The 16,961-nt window shown below is 51.7% G+C and overlaps 1 protein-coding gene across 1 annotated transcript in view; it reads right to left on the bottom strand.

The window, feature by feature from the left end:
• Window positions 1-4,113: 4,113 nt before the first annotated feature.
• The window catches only part of ST3GAL5 (ST3 beta-galactoside alpha-2,3-sialyltransferase 5), a 99,125-nt gene continuing 86,277 nt past the window's right edge, over window positions 4,114-16,961 (bottom strand). Inside the window, exon 7 of the mRNA XM_064151717.1 lies at window positions 4,114-5,022. Coding sequence (XP_064007787.1) covers window positions 4,879-5,022 — 144 coding nt within the window. The 3' untranslated portion in view covers window positions 4,114-4,878. The remainder of the gene's footprint in view (window positions 5,023-16,961) is intronic.

Below are 16,961 nucleotides of genomic sequence, written 5' to 3'. Positions count from 1 at the left end.
ACAGCACCACAAGGAGCACATTGAAATAGCTCGTAGCACTGTGGCTGCTTGCAGCTCATTGCTAGCAGGGTCACATACAATGACATGTGTCCCCAGACCTTGCCTGGCTGCTGAAATGGACCAAACCCCTCTCATCCCCAAAGGTATTCAGAAGATAACCAGGAAAACGGAAATGTTTAATCCCCAGTCTGGCTCACCAGTGCTAATGAGCTGAGCCCACATTTGTGCCACAGGGCTGGAGAAGCAGAGCTCATCTGTCCTACCCCACACTGGTGTCCATACCCACAAGGCTTTGGTTCTGTTGTGCTTGTTTCTGTTAGTCCCTGCCCTCCCTCCACATGGCAAAATGTTTCTGGAGTTTGTCCTGCTGCCAAGGAGGAGAAAATCACAGAATCACAGAACACAGCTGGCTGGCAGAGCTGTCCAAGCTCATCTAGGCCAACCCTCGGCCCAGCACTGCAGGCTCAGCACCAAGCCAGCTCCCTCAGCACCAGCTCCACAGCCTGCTGCAGCACCCCCAGGGATGGGGACTGCAGCACTGCCCTGGCAGCCTGTGCCAAGGGCTGAGAACCCTTCCAGTGCAGAACTGTTCCCTGAGCTCCAGCTTGAGCCTCCCTGGGGCAGCCTGGAACCATTTCCTCTGCTGCTTGTCCCTTGGCCCCGAGCAGCAGAGGCTGCCCCCTGCTCACTGCAACCTCCCTGCAGGCAGCACATTTGTGTGCTGCCACTTATGACATGCAGGCAGGGACAGCCCAGGTTGCCCTGCAGCTATTTGTTGGCACTGGCACTGCCCCACTCTGCCTCAACAGCCTGGGAGTGCCACAGGCGCCAGCCAAGTCAGAGAAGCTGTGTCTGCTCCCTAAGTAGTCATCTCCTAAAAAAGCTGCTTTAGGAAGCAGAGCTGAGAGAAGGCATAGTTGCTGCCTATAAATACAGCGGGGGCAAGCACCAGGAGGCAGCTGAGCTATTGAGGCTAAAAGACAATGTTGGCACAGGAACAAACAGGCATGGAGAGGCCAGGAATAAATTAGGCAAGAAATTAGAGAAGACAATCCTCTGAGGCACTCTCATCTGGAGCAGCCTTCCAGTGAAGGCTACAAGACCACAAAGCACTATCTGTGGGATGGATCTGACTGCAGGAATGAAATCTGAGGTGGAGTGGGGATGGCTGCCTGTCACTGCTGCCTGGGACCACAAAAGTTCACAGCATGCATCCAGTCATTCTTCCCAGCTTCACATCCCATGTTCTTATGATTGTGTAGGCACCACTATACATATTCAAACACAAGGGCAGAGCTGTCCCAATCTCCCATGGAAGTGTCCATGTTCAGAATGGTAGTGAATTAAAAAGCAGCGCACTGTAACTTTTTCTGTGAGTTTGGCCAATTTTGGTACCTGTTTTGTGCTGGTGTCCTCCAGAACTCTACTGCAAAGCATGCCGAGGAGGAACCATGTCCACTGAACTAATACAGCTCTTCTCCAAGGAGCAAGTGAAACTGGAAATCTACCCCCTTGCCAAGGAAGGGCCAGGATCAGAATGCTCATCCTTGGGAAGCAGTAAGGAAATGGCCTGGCCCCTCCAGAACACCAGATGGAGAAAACAGCAAGCCTTACTTCCCTGTTGTCAACATCCCCAAGGTCACACATCCTGCCATCAGTGCTGCCAGCACCACATCATGCCCCAGCCTTCTACAGGCAAAGGTGTAAGGAGAGCTGCTTCCTTTTGCCCTGGAAGAGGGAGGGAAGTCTATGGGGATGGCTGGCAGACACCCAAGGGTGCTGAGTGAGCTGCCAGAAAGTGCTCACCAGGCCACTTTCCATCACTGACCAGCAGTCCTGGTCAACTGGCTCCCAGCTGACTAGAGACTGACAAATGTGACACACATCTACAAGATGGACGAGAAGGAGGACCTGGGGAGCTACAGACCTGCCAGTCTGACTTCAGTGCCAGAGAAGGTCATGGAGCAGGCCAGCCTGAGTGCAGGGCAGCCAGGGGATCAGGCTCAGGCAGGATGGGTTTCCATGAAGGGCAGGTCCTGCTTGACCACCCTGATCTCCTTCTGTGGCAAAGTGACCTTCTGAGTGGGTGAGGAACAGGCTGTGGATGCTGTTCACTTCAGTGAAGCTTTGACTCCACATCCCACAGCATCCTGCTGCAGCCCCTGGCTGCTCCTGGCTTGGGTGGGAGAACACTTCCCTGGGTGCAAAGCTGCCTGCTGGCCAGGCCAGAGAGTGGTGGGGATGGAGATATCTGCAGCTGGTGGCAGGCACCAGTGGTGATCCCCAGGACTCAGCACTGGGACAGTTCTCTTTGATCTCTTTATCAGAGGTTTGGATGAGGGGACCAAGGGGTCCTCAGTAAGTCTGCAGATGGCACTAAGCTGGGTGGCAGTGTTGGTCTGCTGGAGGGCAGGAAGGCTCTGTAGAGAGCCCTGGACAGGCTGGATCAGTGATCTAAGGCCAATGGGATGAGATTCAACAAAGCCAAGTGCCAGTTCCTGCACTTGGGTCACAACAACCCCATGAAGGTTCCAGGCTTGGAGCACAGTAGCTGGGAACTGCCCAGCAGAGAAGGACCTGGGGGTGCTGGGTGACAGCAACTGAAGATAAGCCAGGGTGTGCCCAGCTGGGCAAGAAGGGCACCAGCAGCCTGGCCTGGATCAGCAGTGGTGTGGACAGCAGAATCCAGGCAGGGATTGTTCCTCTGGACTCAACACTGGTGAGGTCACACCTCAAATCCTGGGTTCAGTTTTGGGCCCTCACTCCAAGAAGGACATTGAGGAGCTGGAGCAGGTCCAGAGAAGGGTAACAAGGGTGGGGAGGGGTCTGGAGAAGAGGGCTGGGGAGGAGCAGCTGAGGGAGCTGGGGGTGTTCAGTGTGGAGAAGAGGAGGCTGAAGGCAGACCTCATTGCTCTCTGCAGCTCCCTGAAGAGAGGCTGCACTGAGGTGGGGGTTGGGTTCTTTTGCCTTTTTTCAGGTTATAAAAGGCAAGAAAACATGCTGAAAATTGTGCCAGGGGAGGGTTAGGTTGGTCATGAGGAAACATTTCTTTGCTGCAAGAGTGGTGTACCCAGGGAGGTGGTGGAGTCCCCATCTTGGAGGTGTTTCCAGAACTGTGTGGCCATGGTACCCTGGGAATATGGTTTGATGGCCATGGTGGTGCTGGGTTGCTAGTTGGACTGGATGATCTCAGAGGACTTTTCCAACCAAACCCTTCTATGTTTCTCTGATGAAGAGGCACAGCCCCCTGAAACAACACTGCTCCACACTGGGGTCTGACCTTCCCCCTCAGCATGAGGAGCACACTGGCATCCTCAGGGCTTTCAATGGGTTTAAGTGATCCAGCCTACAGAGCCAGAGCACCTCTCAATGTCATGTCTGCTGTAGGGCTTCCCAAGGAGCTTTGTCACTCCCATGTGCCTTGGCAAGGAAGTGGGCAGAGACAGCTGCAGCTCACTGCTGTGTTCAAGTACACAAAGTGAGGATTTGTGGCAGCTGGAAGGGGAGAGGCCATCTTTCCTCAGGAGCCTTGATTACATCCCTCTAGCCTCAACACCACCATAAAACTGGAGGGAAGTGGAGCTTCCCAAACCAGATTAATGGATGTCCTTTTGTGTCATCCTTATGCCATAGTAAGGCTCTGGTTTAGCTGCTGGAGCTTGGTCCAAAGCCAGCCACCATGAGAAGAACACACTTGGATAAGGCTGCAGAAGTGGCCATGTGCTTACACATGCCTGGTGCAGAGATGTGTGGGAGCTGCAATTCCTCAGATCCCTGAGTTTAAAAAGCTCAGTGCTGTAGCTCAGATGTGTTCTGTAATCACCTCTAGGCAAGGCTCTCTCATGCATCTATCTCACTCAGGCTGTACCATCCCAGCCATCCCAAATGAAAGCCAGCAAATCCCACCACAGCCCACATCATCTCCTCACTGCACACTCCACATCCAGCAGACAGAGATCACAAGGGATGTTTTCATCTTATTGTTTTAAAAACCACATTGAGGATGCCAGCTGAGGGCAGGTGGAGGCCTAAGCACTGTGTGATGGTTTGGGTGTTCCCCACCCCCCACACTTCAGAAATCATCCAGACTAGACTCAGCCAGCTCTGGAAATATGAATGAAGCTTTTTATTTACAGCTAGCACAATATACAAGCAGATATTTACAGTACATACAGTTATAGACAGAAATAGACAAGGGAAAAGGTAGTACAGAAACACAACTCCCATCCCAGAAGCCTGAGTCTCCAGGAGGGGCTCCCAACCACCCCTTCACCTTCCTCCTACCCCTCTCTACCTTACCCCAGTCCCCAAGGAAGAATGGAGGTTCGGCCAGAGGTTATGAAGCAAAGTGGATTCGTCCAAAATGGAGGGTGAGGTTAGAGAGTAAGATGCAGCCCAGCCAACAGCCCCAGCAAGAGTGGTTATCCAATGTTTTTATTTCTTGTTCCTATACATCTCAGCAAGCCTGTGAGCGAAGTAGACACCAGCCTTGTTTTCATTTCACAGCCTATGATCTAGTTCTTCTCACCAAAACATTCCAGCTAGCTTCAAGCTAGCACACACTGATCCTGGCACTCACATATAGCTCTTAGTTCCATGCCACTCTTTGGTTCCATCTTGAGAACACTGTCACCCAGCTCAACTCTCACTGCCCATGTTGGTGCTTTCAAGATTCAGAGATCCACAGAATGGTTTGGATTGGAAGAGACCTCAGAGATCATCCAGTTCCAGGCCCCTGCCATGGGCAGAAACACCTCGCACTAGCCCAGGCTGCTCAAGGCTCCCTTCAGGTACTGGAAGGCTGCTCTAAGGTCTCTGTTCTCCAAGGCATGGATGTTCATACAACCTCCCACAAGCTCTGCTGCTGGCCCACTTGCTTCAAGTATTTTTAGGATCTTTCTGACCTCTGAACATGTGAGCCACTAGACCAGGTTTAAGAGATGCTGGATAGGGCACTGTCAGCAGAAGAAACATTTCATGTATCTCTCCTGATTCCCAAAGGCTCCACCACATCCACAAGTTCTAGAAGAAAACAGTTGAATGTAACTCACTTAAACAGTGGAGAGAAATGCACTGCTGCAGCTGTGCAACAGCTCACCTCAGTAGTTGAGCAACTGCTCACCTGCCTGCCACTGTAGCCTCCTCCTCCCTCCATATTCCTAAAGCTGACTTTCAGTTTCCTGTCATAACACAGAACAGCCTCCCTTCACTCAAGAGAGAGCTGCATGAACGTGAGTTGCTTAAATATTCTTTCATGGGAACATTGCCATAGAAGATCCTTGCTGCCATCGCCTCCCACAGAGGATAATGGGCACCAGCTCTGCCTCCAGGAGGAGAGGAGGCAACCCCATCATACTTTTTGTACCACGTACAGGAAGGAGCAATGTGTTGCCTCTTTGTGATCATGTGTTATGTGGCTGCAACTTTGCAAGGGACCTCAGCACATGCACCTACTCTATCCTGAGCAGGGTGGGCAGCAGGGACAGGAGGGGATCACTCCCTGTGCTCAGCACTAGGGAGGCCATACCTCTAGTGCTGTGTTCAGCTCTGGGCCCCTCACTGCAGGAAGGACATTGAGGGGCTGGAGCCCGTCCAGAGCAGGGCAGCGAGGCTGGAGAAGGGCCTGGAGCAGCTCGGGGTGAGGAGGGGCTGAGGGAGCTGGAGCTGTGCAGGCTGCAGACTTGGGGAGGCTGAGGGCAGAGCTCACTGCTCTCTGCAGCTGCCTGCAGGGAGGTTGCAGTGAGCAGGGGCAGCCTCTGCTGCTCGGGGCCAAGGGACAGCAGCAGAGGAAATGGTTCCAGGCTGCCCCAGGGGAGGCTCAGGCTGGAGCTCAGGGAACAGTTCTGCACTGGAAGGGTTCTCAGCCCTTGGCACAGGCTGCCCAGAGCAGTGCTGCAGTCCCCATCCCTGGGGGTGCTGCAGCAGGCTGTGGAGCTGGTGCTGAGGGAGCTGGCTTGGTGCTGAGCCTGCAGTGCTGGGCCGAGGGTTGGCCTAGGTGAGCTTGGAAGGCTCTGCCAGCCTGATGTGTTCTGTGATTCTGTGATTTTCTCCTCCTTGGCAGCAGGACAAACACTGCTGGCTCATGTTCAGCTGCTCTCTACCAGCACCCCTAGGGTCCCTCTCTGCCTGGCTGCTCTCAGCCACTTTGGCCCCAGCCTCTAGTGCTGCTTGTGGTTGTTGTGGCCAAAGTGCAGAACCCTGCACTTGGCCTTGTTTAATCTCATCCCATTGGCCTCTGCCCACCCATGCAGCCTGGCCAGGTCCCTCTGCAGGGCTCTCCTACCCTCCAACAGACTAACACCTGCTCCTAGCTTTGTGCATAGGGTTAACCCTCCAGGGGGTGGTCTTGACCACTCCCAGGTGTGGGTCTGAACACCACCAGGTGATGGTTAGCTCACTGCCCCATCCTGTCCCCATAAAAGCAGGGGGACTTCCTGTTTCACTGTCTCTCTGTGCTCCCTGCCTCAGTGTTAACACCACCATCTGTTCCTGGTCTCTCTTTGTTTTACCACATGGCCATCACCCATGAAACGAACAAAGCCATCACCATCACAATCAGGTTGTATTTATACATTTTGTATTTGCTATTTTCCCTTCCCTAACCTTTTGTAACTTCCCTACCTCAGATACCTTTTAAGTTATTGTTAAACTTTTCTTTTTTTAACTTCCAAATTGAGTGAGATTTAATTTATTTGGGTGTGCTTACTTCTCTCCTTCCATCTAATCCCTTTCTTTTGGGAAAGAAGGGGAAGAGGGAAGGGCACTTTATAAAATAGTTATTGGTTCTATCAAATTTATTTGAGTCTCTGGGAATTCAAATTAGAACCAAGACACTTTGTGTCATCTGCAAACTTACTGATGATGGACTCAATCCCCTCATCCAGATCATCAATACATTTCTTTGCTTTGCTTATCTCTCAGATGCAGTTGGACTTGGAACACAGCAACAGGGAGTTAGGGTGTTTCAGCACTGCTCAAGCAGGTAGGAACACACAATCTGGAAACCATTGCTGCCTTATAAAAAGTGGCCACTTATTCTGAGGACCCACTAAGCCAGGCTTTGCTTTACACATGAAGCTTGCCACAGCTTTCCTCCGAACTTTAGGCTTAACACCTTTTTTTCCCTACAAAATTTGCTTTTGAGAGTTCAGTTATTTTCCTGGTAAGGTTTGTCTCATGTTGAGATACCAAACCATAGGTTTTGGCTAGAAAAAAATCACTAAGGTCAGAAAGTTTCTACAGACTAATAAACTCCACAGCCCTAAGTGATTTAAGGCTACAACCCTTAGGGTTTCTTTTGGGTCAGTCGTTGTCTGAAGCAGGAATTCAGCTGACCACTGCTCAGTTCCCAGTGGAGACTGTCACTTCAGGAGGTATGTTACTGTTTGGGAGGGACTTCAAGGTGGTGGCTCTGAGAAAAGCATCCAATGTTGAGCCAAAACTGGCAGCAGCAGAGATCTGGCTGCCACCCATTGGATGCAGTGAAAGCAGGGAGGGTGGATCCCTCCATGGGCCCCTTCCATAGGATCATGGCCACTAAACCATGCTCCCAAGTGCCATCTCCATTTGTTTTCTTGAATACCTTCAGGGATGGTGACTCCACCATCTCCCTGGGCACTCTATTGCAATCCATGCAACCTAACCCTCCCCTGGCACAATTTCAGAATGTTTTCTTGCCTTTTATCAGCTGATAAAGCAGAACAACCCATCCCCTAGTTCACTGCAGCCTCCCTTCAGGGAGGTCTCCCCTGAGCTGCCTCTTCTCTGGACTGAATAACCCCAGCCCCCTCAGCTGCTCCTCCCCAGCCCTGTTCTCCAGACCCTTCCCCAGCTTTTTAATTAATCTCCTCAAACACATTGTGACAAAATTAATCCTAACTGGTTTGGGCTGGAAGGGACCTTTATAGGTCATCTAGTGCAACCCCCACGCAGTGAGAGGGACATCTGCAACTAGAGCAGGTTGCTCAGGTCCCTGTCCATCTGGACCTTGATCACACTCAGAAGCAAAGAGCTTTCAGGTCTGAATCTGCAGCACATATCAGGGCATAAAACTGTGACCTCAGCTTCTCAGCTGCTCCGAGCCTCAGCATCACAGGGTACGGGTCCTGCCACACTCTCATTGCTCCACTGCAGAGCACTGCAAGATGTTTTTTTTTCACCATTTCCTTCTAAAGCCTCCTCCTCTGCCCACTGAAAGGTGACTGCTTTGCCTCCCATGTTGGGATGCAGGAGGACACCCACCCCAGCAGAGCCACCTGTGATCTGGCAGCCACACAGGGTGCCAGGACTGTGGTTTTCAGCACAACAGAAATAACATCAAGACTATCAGGACTGTTCCTTCATGCATAGCTGCTCAGCCAAACTGTTCCAGGCTGTGCTTGCTGATGGGCACTGCCCGTGTGTGCCTGGCATACTGCACATTCCCCTGTAAGGGCTTGCCTCATTCACTGCTCTACTCCAAGCTCTCATCTGGCATTCACCCCACACCTGCTGATGGAAGGTCCCCACAATACCCACTCCCAAGTGTCCTGGTAGGGCATAAATCCTGCCAGGTCAGTTTAACCCTTGCTCTCCTCCTCCTGTTGTGGGGTCTGGGAATGAAGTCAGATAAGTAAACAATAAGGGTTTGGCCCCAGCAAAGCCTTGAGGGCTAGAGGGCTTAGCACCACACATCAGGTGTCTTGTGCTGCCCTCAATGTGCCTGTGTGATCAAAGGAGGCACAAAGCTTTCCATTCATTGGCCAGAGCAATGGTGCTAGTGCCTATTGGCCAGTTTGATTTTCAAAATGAAGTATTTAAAGGGGGGGGGGGGGGGGGGGGGGGGTGTCGTGGAGGGCCTGCAGGCCCGAACGGAGGCGGCCTTATGCCTCCACATGCCTGGACATGTTTTTCTGCCAGGACCCCTGGTAGTAAACAGGGTTGTGTAACACACACCCCCCCAGCCCATGTATCCCTGGGGTCTGCCCATATGATCCCCATATTTGGGAGAGTCCAGGCAAATAGCTCCTACCTACTAAGGTAAAGTTTGGCTTACTGCCAACCTGATTGGTCACTCTGGTGTGGCCAAAGGGCCATAAATCTCGGCCCACAGTCTATAAAGAGGGGTGCAAAGGAGCACCACGTGTTCAGATTCAGCTGTTCAGATTCAGATCCAGCTCTCTGACCCACCTGCAAGGATCAGCTAAGCTCTGACCTGCACCCTAAGTGCTCAGCCGCTCATACTTACATGCTTGGATGCCCATTTTCATTGCTCCGATGCTCACTGAGGCACAAACCTCATGCTTTGATTCAATTCGCAGTTAACCTGTCTGCGTACTGTAGATGCAGAAGCTCATTCAAGCCTGCGCCTCCTAAGCCTAAAGCCAGCTGCGCATATTTGCAAGCTATATCATTTATCTACGGAGCTCAGACTCCCAGCTTTTTGCCTGGTGAGAACCAGGACAGCAGACCTTTGGACTGTGTGCACACACACAGCCTGCTAGCTGTGCAGAGGACTGTGCCAGAAACTGCACAAACAACCTCCTTCTCCTGTTCCCGGAATCCTGCCAGCTGATAATCCCGAAGAAGGAAGCAGCAGCATTGAGGCAGAGACTGGCCCTCGCCAGGAGAACAAAAGGTTAGTGAAACCTAAGACCCCAGAGACTGGGAAGATTTACCATTTCCCTCTCAAGCCGGGAAGATTCCAGCCTCACAGAGTCCATGGGCAAAGATCCCCTGAAGTCTGGACACTGGGCACAGGCTGTGACACAACCCCAGGAGGGTGATTAATAATTAAGAGCAACACTTACAAGTAAAGATTCAGTTCCTCTGTAATATAAGTTGCCTCTGCCTTAGAGCGGACAGAACCTCAGCCCACCCTGCTGGGCAAGTAGCATAGTTCCCAAAGGGAAATTTCTCTCTCTGCAAATAGTTTGAAATAGTTTTGCCAGTTATTAACCAGATCCCTGTATATATTATAGACTAAATTGTTTTCATAAACTTGCACAAAAGAACTAAACAGTGGTTGGGGGTGGCAAGAGTTTGTAAATATTAATTTTAATAAATCATATTTTTATAAAAAAATAATATTGCCTCAAATTAATTTCTCACCTCCGCCAAATAGGCAAAGGCATAGAGAACCCCCCTCCACAACAGGGTGATTTAGAAAGCCACGCCTTTCTGCATTTAGCATGGAGCCTTCCTGCCTCTCCTTGTTTGTGGCTCGTTAGAAGCGGCCACTTGTTGCGGCTAACACTAGTGGCTTAGCACCAACTCTTTCTCCTCTGCCTGGAATATTTTGTGTTTTACCCCAGGATCATTATCGCGAGTTTGAAAGTGTCCTTTGATACAGGAGACTTACTTAGGGACCAAAAGCATCATGAGTACATCTGCTGGAGTGAATGCCAAGGCTCCGTAAGCATAGTTAGAATTTTTCCTGGTTTTGCATTACTATTTTCCAAGTTCCGATTGTTTAAACTGTTTAATTCTGTGCAATTACTTCCTGTTGAGTGAAAGGCAAAGAATCTCAGGGAATTTTCCCACATTTTTTTATATTAATGATAAAAATATTATTCATACAGAAATTAATCATCGTAATTCACAAAATTATTGATTTCCAATACACCAAGAAACCTGCTCCACAGGCTTTCCTGGGAGCTCTCTGGCATGCTGCAATGACTTCACAGATTCACAGACAGCAGTGGGTTAGAAGGGACCCTCAAAGGGCATCTTGTCTAACCCCTTTGTGGGCAACAAGGACACCTCCAACTACAGCAGGCTGTCCAGAGCCACATCCAGTCTGATCACAGGATGACAGGATATTAGGAACTGGAAGGGACCTCTGGAGGTCATCTGGTCCAATCCCGCTATGACAGGGTTACAGGATCACAAATCACAGGATGTTATGGGTTGGAAGGGACTTCTGGAGATCTTCCAGTCCAACTTCCCTGGCAGAGCAGGACCAGAGAATCCAGCACAGGTCACACAGGAACACATCCAGACAGGGCTGGAAAGGCTCCAGAGAAGGAGACTCCACAACCTCTCTGGACACCCTGTGCTGGGGCTCTGTCACCCTTACAGTCAAGAAGTTTCCATCCCTTGCCATCCTGACCCCCAGCCCTCAGATATTTACAGACATTGATCAGATCCCCTCTCAGCCTTCTCATCTCCAGGACAAACACCCCCAGGGTTCCCAGCCTCTCCCCATCAGGCAGTGCTCCATTCCCTGCAGCATCATTGTAGCCTTCCCTTGGACTGTCTCTGGTAGATCCCTGTCCTTGATCTGGAGAGCCCAGAAATGAATGCAGTACTCCATGTGGGGCCTCACCACGGCAGAGTAGAGGGGGAGGAGAATCTCCCTTGATCTGCTGGACACACTCAGTAAACCACAGGATCCTATTTGCCTTGGCCACCAGGGCTCACTGCTGCTCCATGGAGAACTTGTCCACCAGGGCTCCCAGGTCCTTCTCTTGAATGTGTTCAGGGATGGGGCCTCAACCATACCCTGTTCCAGTGTCTCACCACCCTCCTGATGTCCAGTCTAACTGCTCTGCTCCAGTTCCAAACCATTGCCATTGTCCTATGGCTACAAGCCTTTCTAAACAGTTCCTCCCCAGTCTACCTCTAGGCTCCCTTCAGGTATTGAAATGGTCTGCCCAGATCCTTCTCTTCTCCAGGCTGAACAGTCCCAACTCTCCCAGCCTGGCTTTGTAGGAGACATGCTCCAGCCCTCTGATCATCTTTGTGGGGTGTGAGAGTCTAAATCCTCTCTCTCGTTCATCAACAAAGATAAAGAGAGCATCGTCTCTCCTTAATCAACAAAGACAAAGATTGCCTCAGTTAACTTCTGGAACTCAGACTCAGGGCTTGGCCCAAAGCTCAGGGATGCAAATCAACAGACAACACCTTCGAACCTCCTGGACCTCAGCCTGGCTGCAAAGCCCAGGAGGCCTACATCTTATCTCAGCTACCCCCAAGGGAAAAGGTTTCTGTGTACTCAGGGCATGGACAGGTACAGGCGGGGGGGGGGGGGCAGAGGCCCTCTCCCCGCTGGCGCCGGACCCCTGCGAGTGCCTGAGAAGACACAGGAGGATTTCCTGGGCAGCTGCAGCCGGACCCCAAGCAGAGCACTGCTTGAGAGGCAGGAGGAATGCCTGCCGAAGGGTGCCACTCCCACCGGACCACCAGTGGCACCCCAACAGACCACCAGTGGCACTCCCACCAGACCACCAGTGGCACCCCACCAGACCACCAGTGGCACCTCCACCAGACCACCAGTGGCACCCCAACAGACCACCAGTGGCACTCCCAGCAGACCACTAGTGGCATTCCCAGCAGACCACCAGTGGCATTCCCAACAGACCACCAGTGGCACCTCCACCGGACCACCGGGGCAGACCACCACCAGACCACCAGAGCTGCACAGCACCCGAAGAACCTCTGACAGACCCCACAGGAGATCACCCCTGGGCCACACACACGTCTCTCTCTCTCCCCTCCATCTGCGACTGAGGGTAATATGATCACAGCTTCTTTTCCTCCCTGCTCCTCCTTCTCTTCTCCATCGTTCTCTTTATCCCTCTCTCTCCCCCTTCTCCCCTCTCTCCCTCTGTTTTGCCCAACCTCATCCTCTAATAAATAGTTTTGTGATGATATATAGTCTCGTTTGCACCTTAATGTCACAACACAGAAATCCATAAGAACTGGTCTTGCTCCTCTGGACAGAGATACTGCTCTGCTCTGTCCACCGGACCTTGACATGGGGTCCTCTGGACCAGCTGCAGCAGGCCAATGTCTGTCCTTGGAACTGAAGGGAGTGCTCCATGAGAAGCACTGAGGTCCTGCAGTGCAGGGTCAAGATTCTCTGTTCATGCAGCAACCCATGCAGCAGGCAAGTGCATCTCATTGGGAAACCATTTCTAACCCCACTCCTGTTCACTAGATCCTCTGCAGTCAGCTAGGGCCTGATTCACAGGTACAGGAGAAGGAAGAGGGACATGAGTCCAGCACTGGATCCCCAACCTGGGTCCACACTGGTGCTGTAACTGCACTCTCTTGGGGGTTCTAATCACTGACGCCTGTGATTTATAACAGTAAGCCCAAACTTTTGCAAGGTTCCTGGGTCATGGCCCAGGAGCAGGATGGCAGTGAACCTTGGGAAATGGGATTCTGGCCCACACCAAGGTGTGCAGGGATGAGTAATGTTTATGAGATGATCTTGGAAGAGAAACAGGTAAGACAGTGAACATGGGGCTTTCTGAAAGTCAAAACATTTCAGATCTCCAGCCAGAGTGCAAAGGACTGGGGCCTGCATTCACACTGTCCAGCTGTACTTCTAATCAGGGTGTCTCACTGCTCTGGTTTCTTTACAGCCTCTGAAAGCAATTCAGATTCTAGGTGCAGGGTAACTTGTCTCTATTGGCTTCAGAGGGAGCCTAGACCAGATGTCTAGGCCAGGAGCTAAATAAGTGAGAGAAGTTGCAAAGACAGCTCCTGCACAAACATCCCCTGACTCTCTGAACCTGGCATCTGCCAGGCTGGCCTGTGCAAAGCAGCTGGAGAGCAGGAAAGAGCACAGAGCCTCCATGACCAGGCAGCTGCTGAGCATCTCTGCTGCAATGAGATGGTCATGCTCAAAACTACTGCCATGAAGGGGCTGGCTTCTGGGTTTTGAGAGATCTCCACCACAGCTTGATTGAAAATGTCCAGAGAGGAGTGAGTCCTTGTCAGCTTTCAAGCTAAGAGGTCACCTCTGAACTTTCTTTGGGGAACACAGCAAACAGATCTGAAGCCACACACTTAACTTCAGCGCAATGATGAGATACCATAGGAGCACCCTATCTGCCACAACCTCTGTCCTCCTCTTCCTCACCCTTCTAAGTACAAAACCTGCCCTGAATGCTCTTCTTTCTGAGAGCATTCTCTCACTTTCTCCTCCAGCAGTCATCATCCAGCAAAGGCACTAGACACCTGAGAGACACACAGCAGGAACTTTCAGTGCTTCATTCAACATTTAAATCCCTAAAATTCACACAGCTGCTGCCAGCTTCTGCAAATTCCTGACATCTGGAGGGACCATGGCCCCCACTAGCAAGGTGCCTGTTAGTGGGCACTGCCTGTCTCTGCAGCATTGCCTTTTTAATTCCTGTTTTAAGGCTTTCCCTGACAAGAAAATGTTTAAACATCCAATTAAAAATTAAGATTATTCTTATCACACAAGGCACACCAAGCTAAGCAGCAGAGAGAGGCAGGCAAGACATATGTGGTTTGCCTAAGCATAGCCACAGCCCTCACAGAAGCCTCAAGGCAGGTTTTGGCACTGCTCCTTCCTCACACCATGCACAGGCAGTCTCAGTGCTGTGAGGTGCCTGGGGTTTGCTCTGGAAATGGATCTCTCACTGGTGCAAAGCAAGGCAGCCACGGCCATGGGAGGCATTCTACTCCTGCAACAGGACAACACAGGGCCATGCAGACAGGATGACACTGCAGCAGGAGATGCTGCCTGCTGCTCCAGCAACTCATAGTTACCTTGCACTCCTATCTGAGGACCTGACAGTGTGACTGACAGGTCAGCAAGAGGTTTTGTGTCTAAAGAGCACTCTTTGTGGCAGAACCTCCTTCACATTTGCCATCCTGGGTGTGACTCAATCAGGATAATTAAGCCAACAGTGGCTCTGCAGCAGTGTCCCTGCTGCCTCTAGACGTGCACAGACATCAAAGCAGAGCACTGCTCTGCATGGGGCACCTGCAACAACTCACCTATAGTGCCCACACACCAACTCGCTGCCCAACCACCCCATACTTAGCTCTGGAAGCTGTTCCCTTGGCCCATCAGATAAGGCTGCTGCAGGAGCCAATTTCTCAGCAATACTTCTGGCCTGCAGCTGAAGCAGTTCCTGCAGCTGAAGCAGTTCCTGCAGTAGCCTAGCCTGATAAAACTGCAGCTAGATTCCTCCCTTTTTGGCTGAAGATCTAATCTGAGATCTAGTATCCCACTGTGCACTCCCCCAGACTTCCAACATGGTCTTCTCCGAACAGCCTTCTCATCTCATACTGCCAGGCTTTGCACATCTGGAATCCAGACTTTGTTGTCACTGATGCAGGGCTAACCGTGGTTCTCCCCCCAGCTCACAACTAAGCACACGCAGTGGTCCAGCTCTGAGCAGAGGAAATGGTTCCAGGCTGCCCCAGGGGAGGCTCAGGCTGGAGCTCAGGGAACAGTTCTGCACTGGAAGGGTTCTCAGCCCTTGGCACAGGCTGCCCAGGGCAGTGCTGCAGTCCCCATCCCTGGGGGTGCTGCAGCAGGCTGTGGAGCTGGTGCTGAGTACAACGTTTTGGGTGTTCCTTGCCCCCCCCCCCCCCCCCCCCCACTTTAGAAATCATCCAGACTAGACTCAGCCAGCTCTGGGAATATAAATGAAGCTATTAATTTACAGACAGAAATATACAAGGTAAAAAGCTAATACAGAAGCACAACTCCCCTCCCAGAAACCTGAGTCCCCAGGAGGGGCTCTCAACCACCCCTGCACCTTCCCCCTACCCCTCTCAACCTTACCCCAGTCCCAAGGAAGAATGGAGGTTTGGCCAAGAGGTTAAGAACTAAAGTAGGTTAGGCCAAATGGAGGGTGGTGTTAGAGAGACGTTGCTCAGCCAGCAGCCCCAGCGAGAGTGAGAGAAAAAATGGCGAGAGTGTTATCTAATGTTTTCATTTCTTCTTCCCATACTCCTTAGCAAGACTGTGAGGGAAGTAGACATCACCACTGGTTTCCTTTCACAGCCTGTAATCTAGTTCTTCTCACCAAAACATTCTAGCTAGCTTCAAACCAGCACACTAAGGGACATGGCTTAGGGCTGAGCCTGCAGTGCTGGACTGAGGTTTGGTCTGAGTGACCTTGGAGGGCTTTTCCCACTGGATGTTCTCTGGGATTCTGTGATCCCTCTTGCCCTGTAAGAGTTTAGGGACAAGAGAAGATACTCCAAATAATCCCAGCAGCCAGGCTGTGCTGGATTCTCCTTCAGTGACAGCTGGAGACGTACAAGGCTTTTGATATAGTCTCAAGGCTTTTGGTGCTGTCTCCCACAACATCCTCATAGAACAGCCCAGGAGATGGGCCCGGTCTTGTTCAATATCTTTATTGATGATCTGGACCAGAGGATTGAGTAAATTCACAGATGATACAAAGATAGGAGCAGGTGTAGAGTTGTTGGAGGATAGAAGAGCCCTGCAGAGAGACCTAGACAGGCTGGGTGGATGGGCAGAGGCCAATGGGATGAGATTGAACAAGGCCAAGTGCAGGGTTCTAGACTTTGGCCACAACAATCCCAAGCAGCACTACAGGTCAGAGACAGAGTGGCTGAGAGCAGCCAAGAAGAAAGGGACCTGGAGATGCTGGCAGAGTGTAGCTGCAGAGGAGGCAGCAGTGTGCCCAGGTGGCCAAGAGAGCCAGTGGCATCCTGGCCTGCATCAGGAACAGTGTGGGCAGCAGGACAAAGGAGGTTCTTCTGCCCCTGTGCTCAGCACTGCTCAGGCCACACCTTGAGTGCTGTGTCCAGTTCTGGGTTCCTCAATTCAAGAGAGATGTTGAGGTGCTGGAAGGTGTCCAGAGAAGGGCAGCAAGGCTGGGGAGGGGCCTGGAACACAAACCCTATGAGGAGAGGCTGAGGGAGCTGGGGTTGTTTAGACTGGAGAAGAGGAGGCTCAGGGGTGACCTCATTGCTGTCTACAACTACCTGGAGGGAGGTTGTAGCCAGGTGGGGTTGGTCTCTTCTGCCAGACAACCAGCAACAGAACAAGGGGACACAGTCTCAAGTTGTGCCAGGGAGGTCTAGGCTGGATGTTAGGAGGAAGTTGTTGGCAGAGAGAGTGATTGGCATTGGAATGGGCTGCCCAGGGAGGTGGTGGATCACTGTGCCTGGAGGTGTGGAAGCAAAGCCTGGTTGGGGCACTTAGTGCCATGGTCTGGTTGATTGGCTAGGGCTGGGTG

This window comes from Pogoniulus pusillus, chromosome 11 (genome assembly GCF_015220805.1).
Source record: "Pogoniulus pusillus isolate bPogPus1 chromosome 11, bPogPus1.pri, whole genome shotgun sequence".
In the NCBI taxonomy this organism is placed as follows: Eukaryota; Metazoa; Chordata; class Aves; order Piciformes; family Lybiidae; genus Pogoniulus; species Pogoniulus pusillus.
This window is presented reverse-complemented; position numbering and strand designations above follow the sequence as displayed.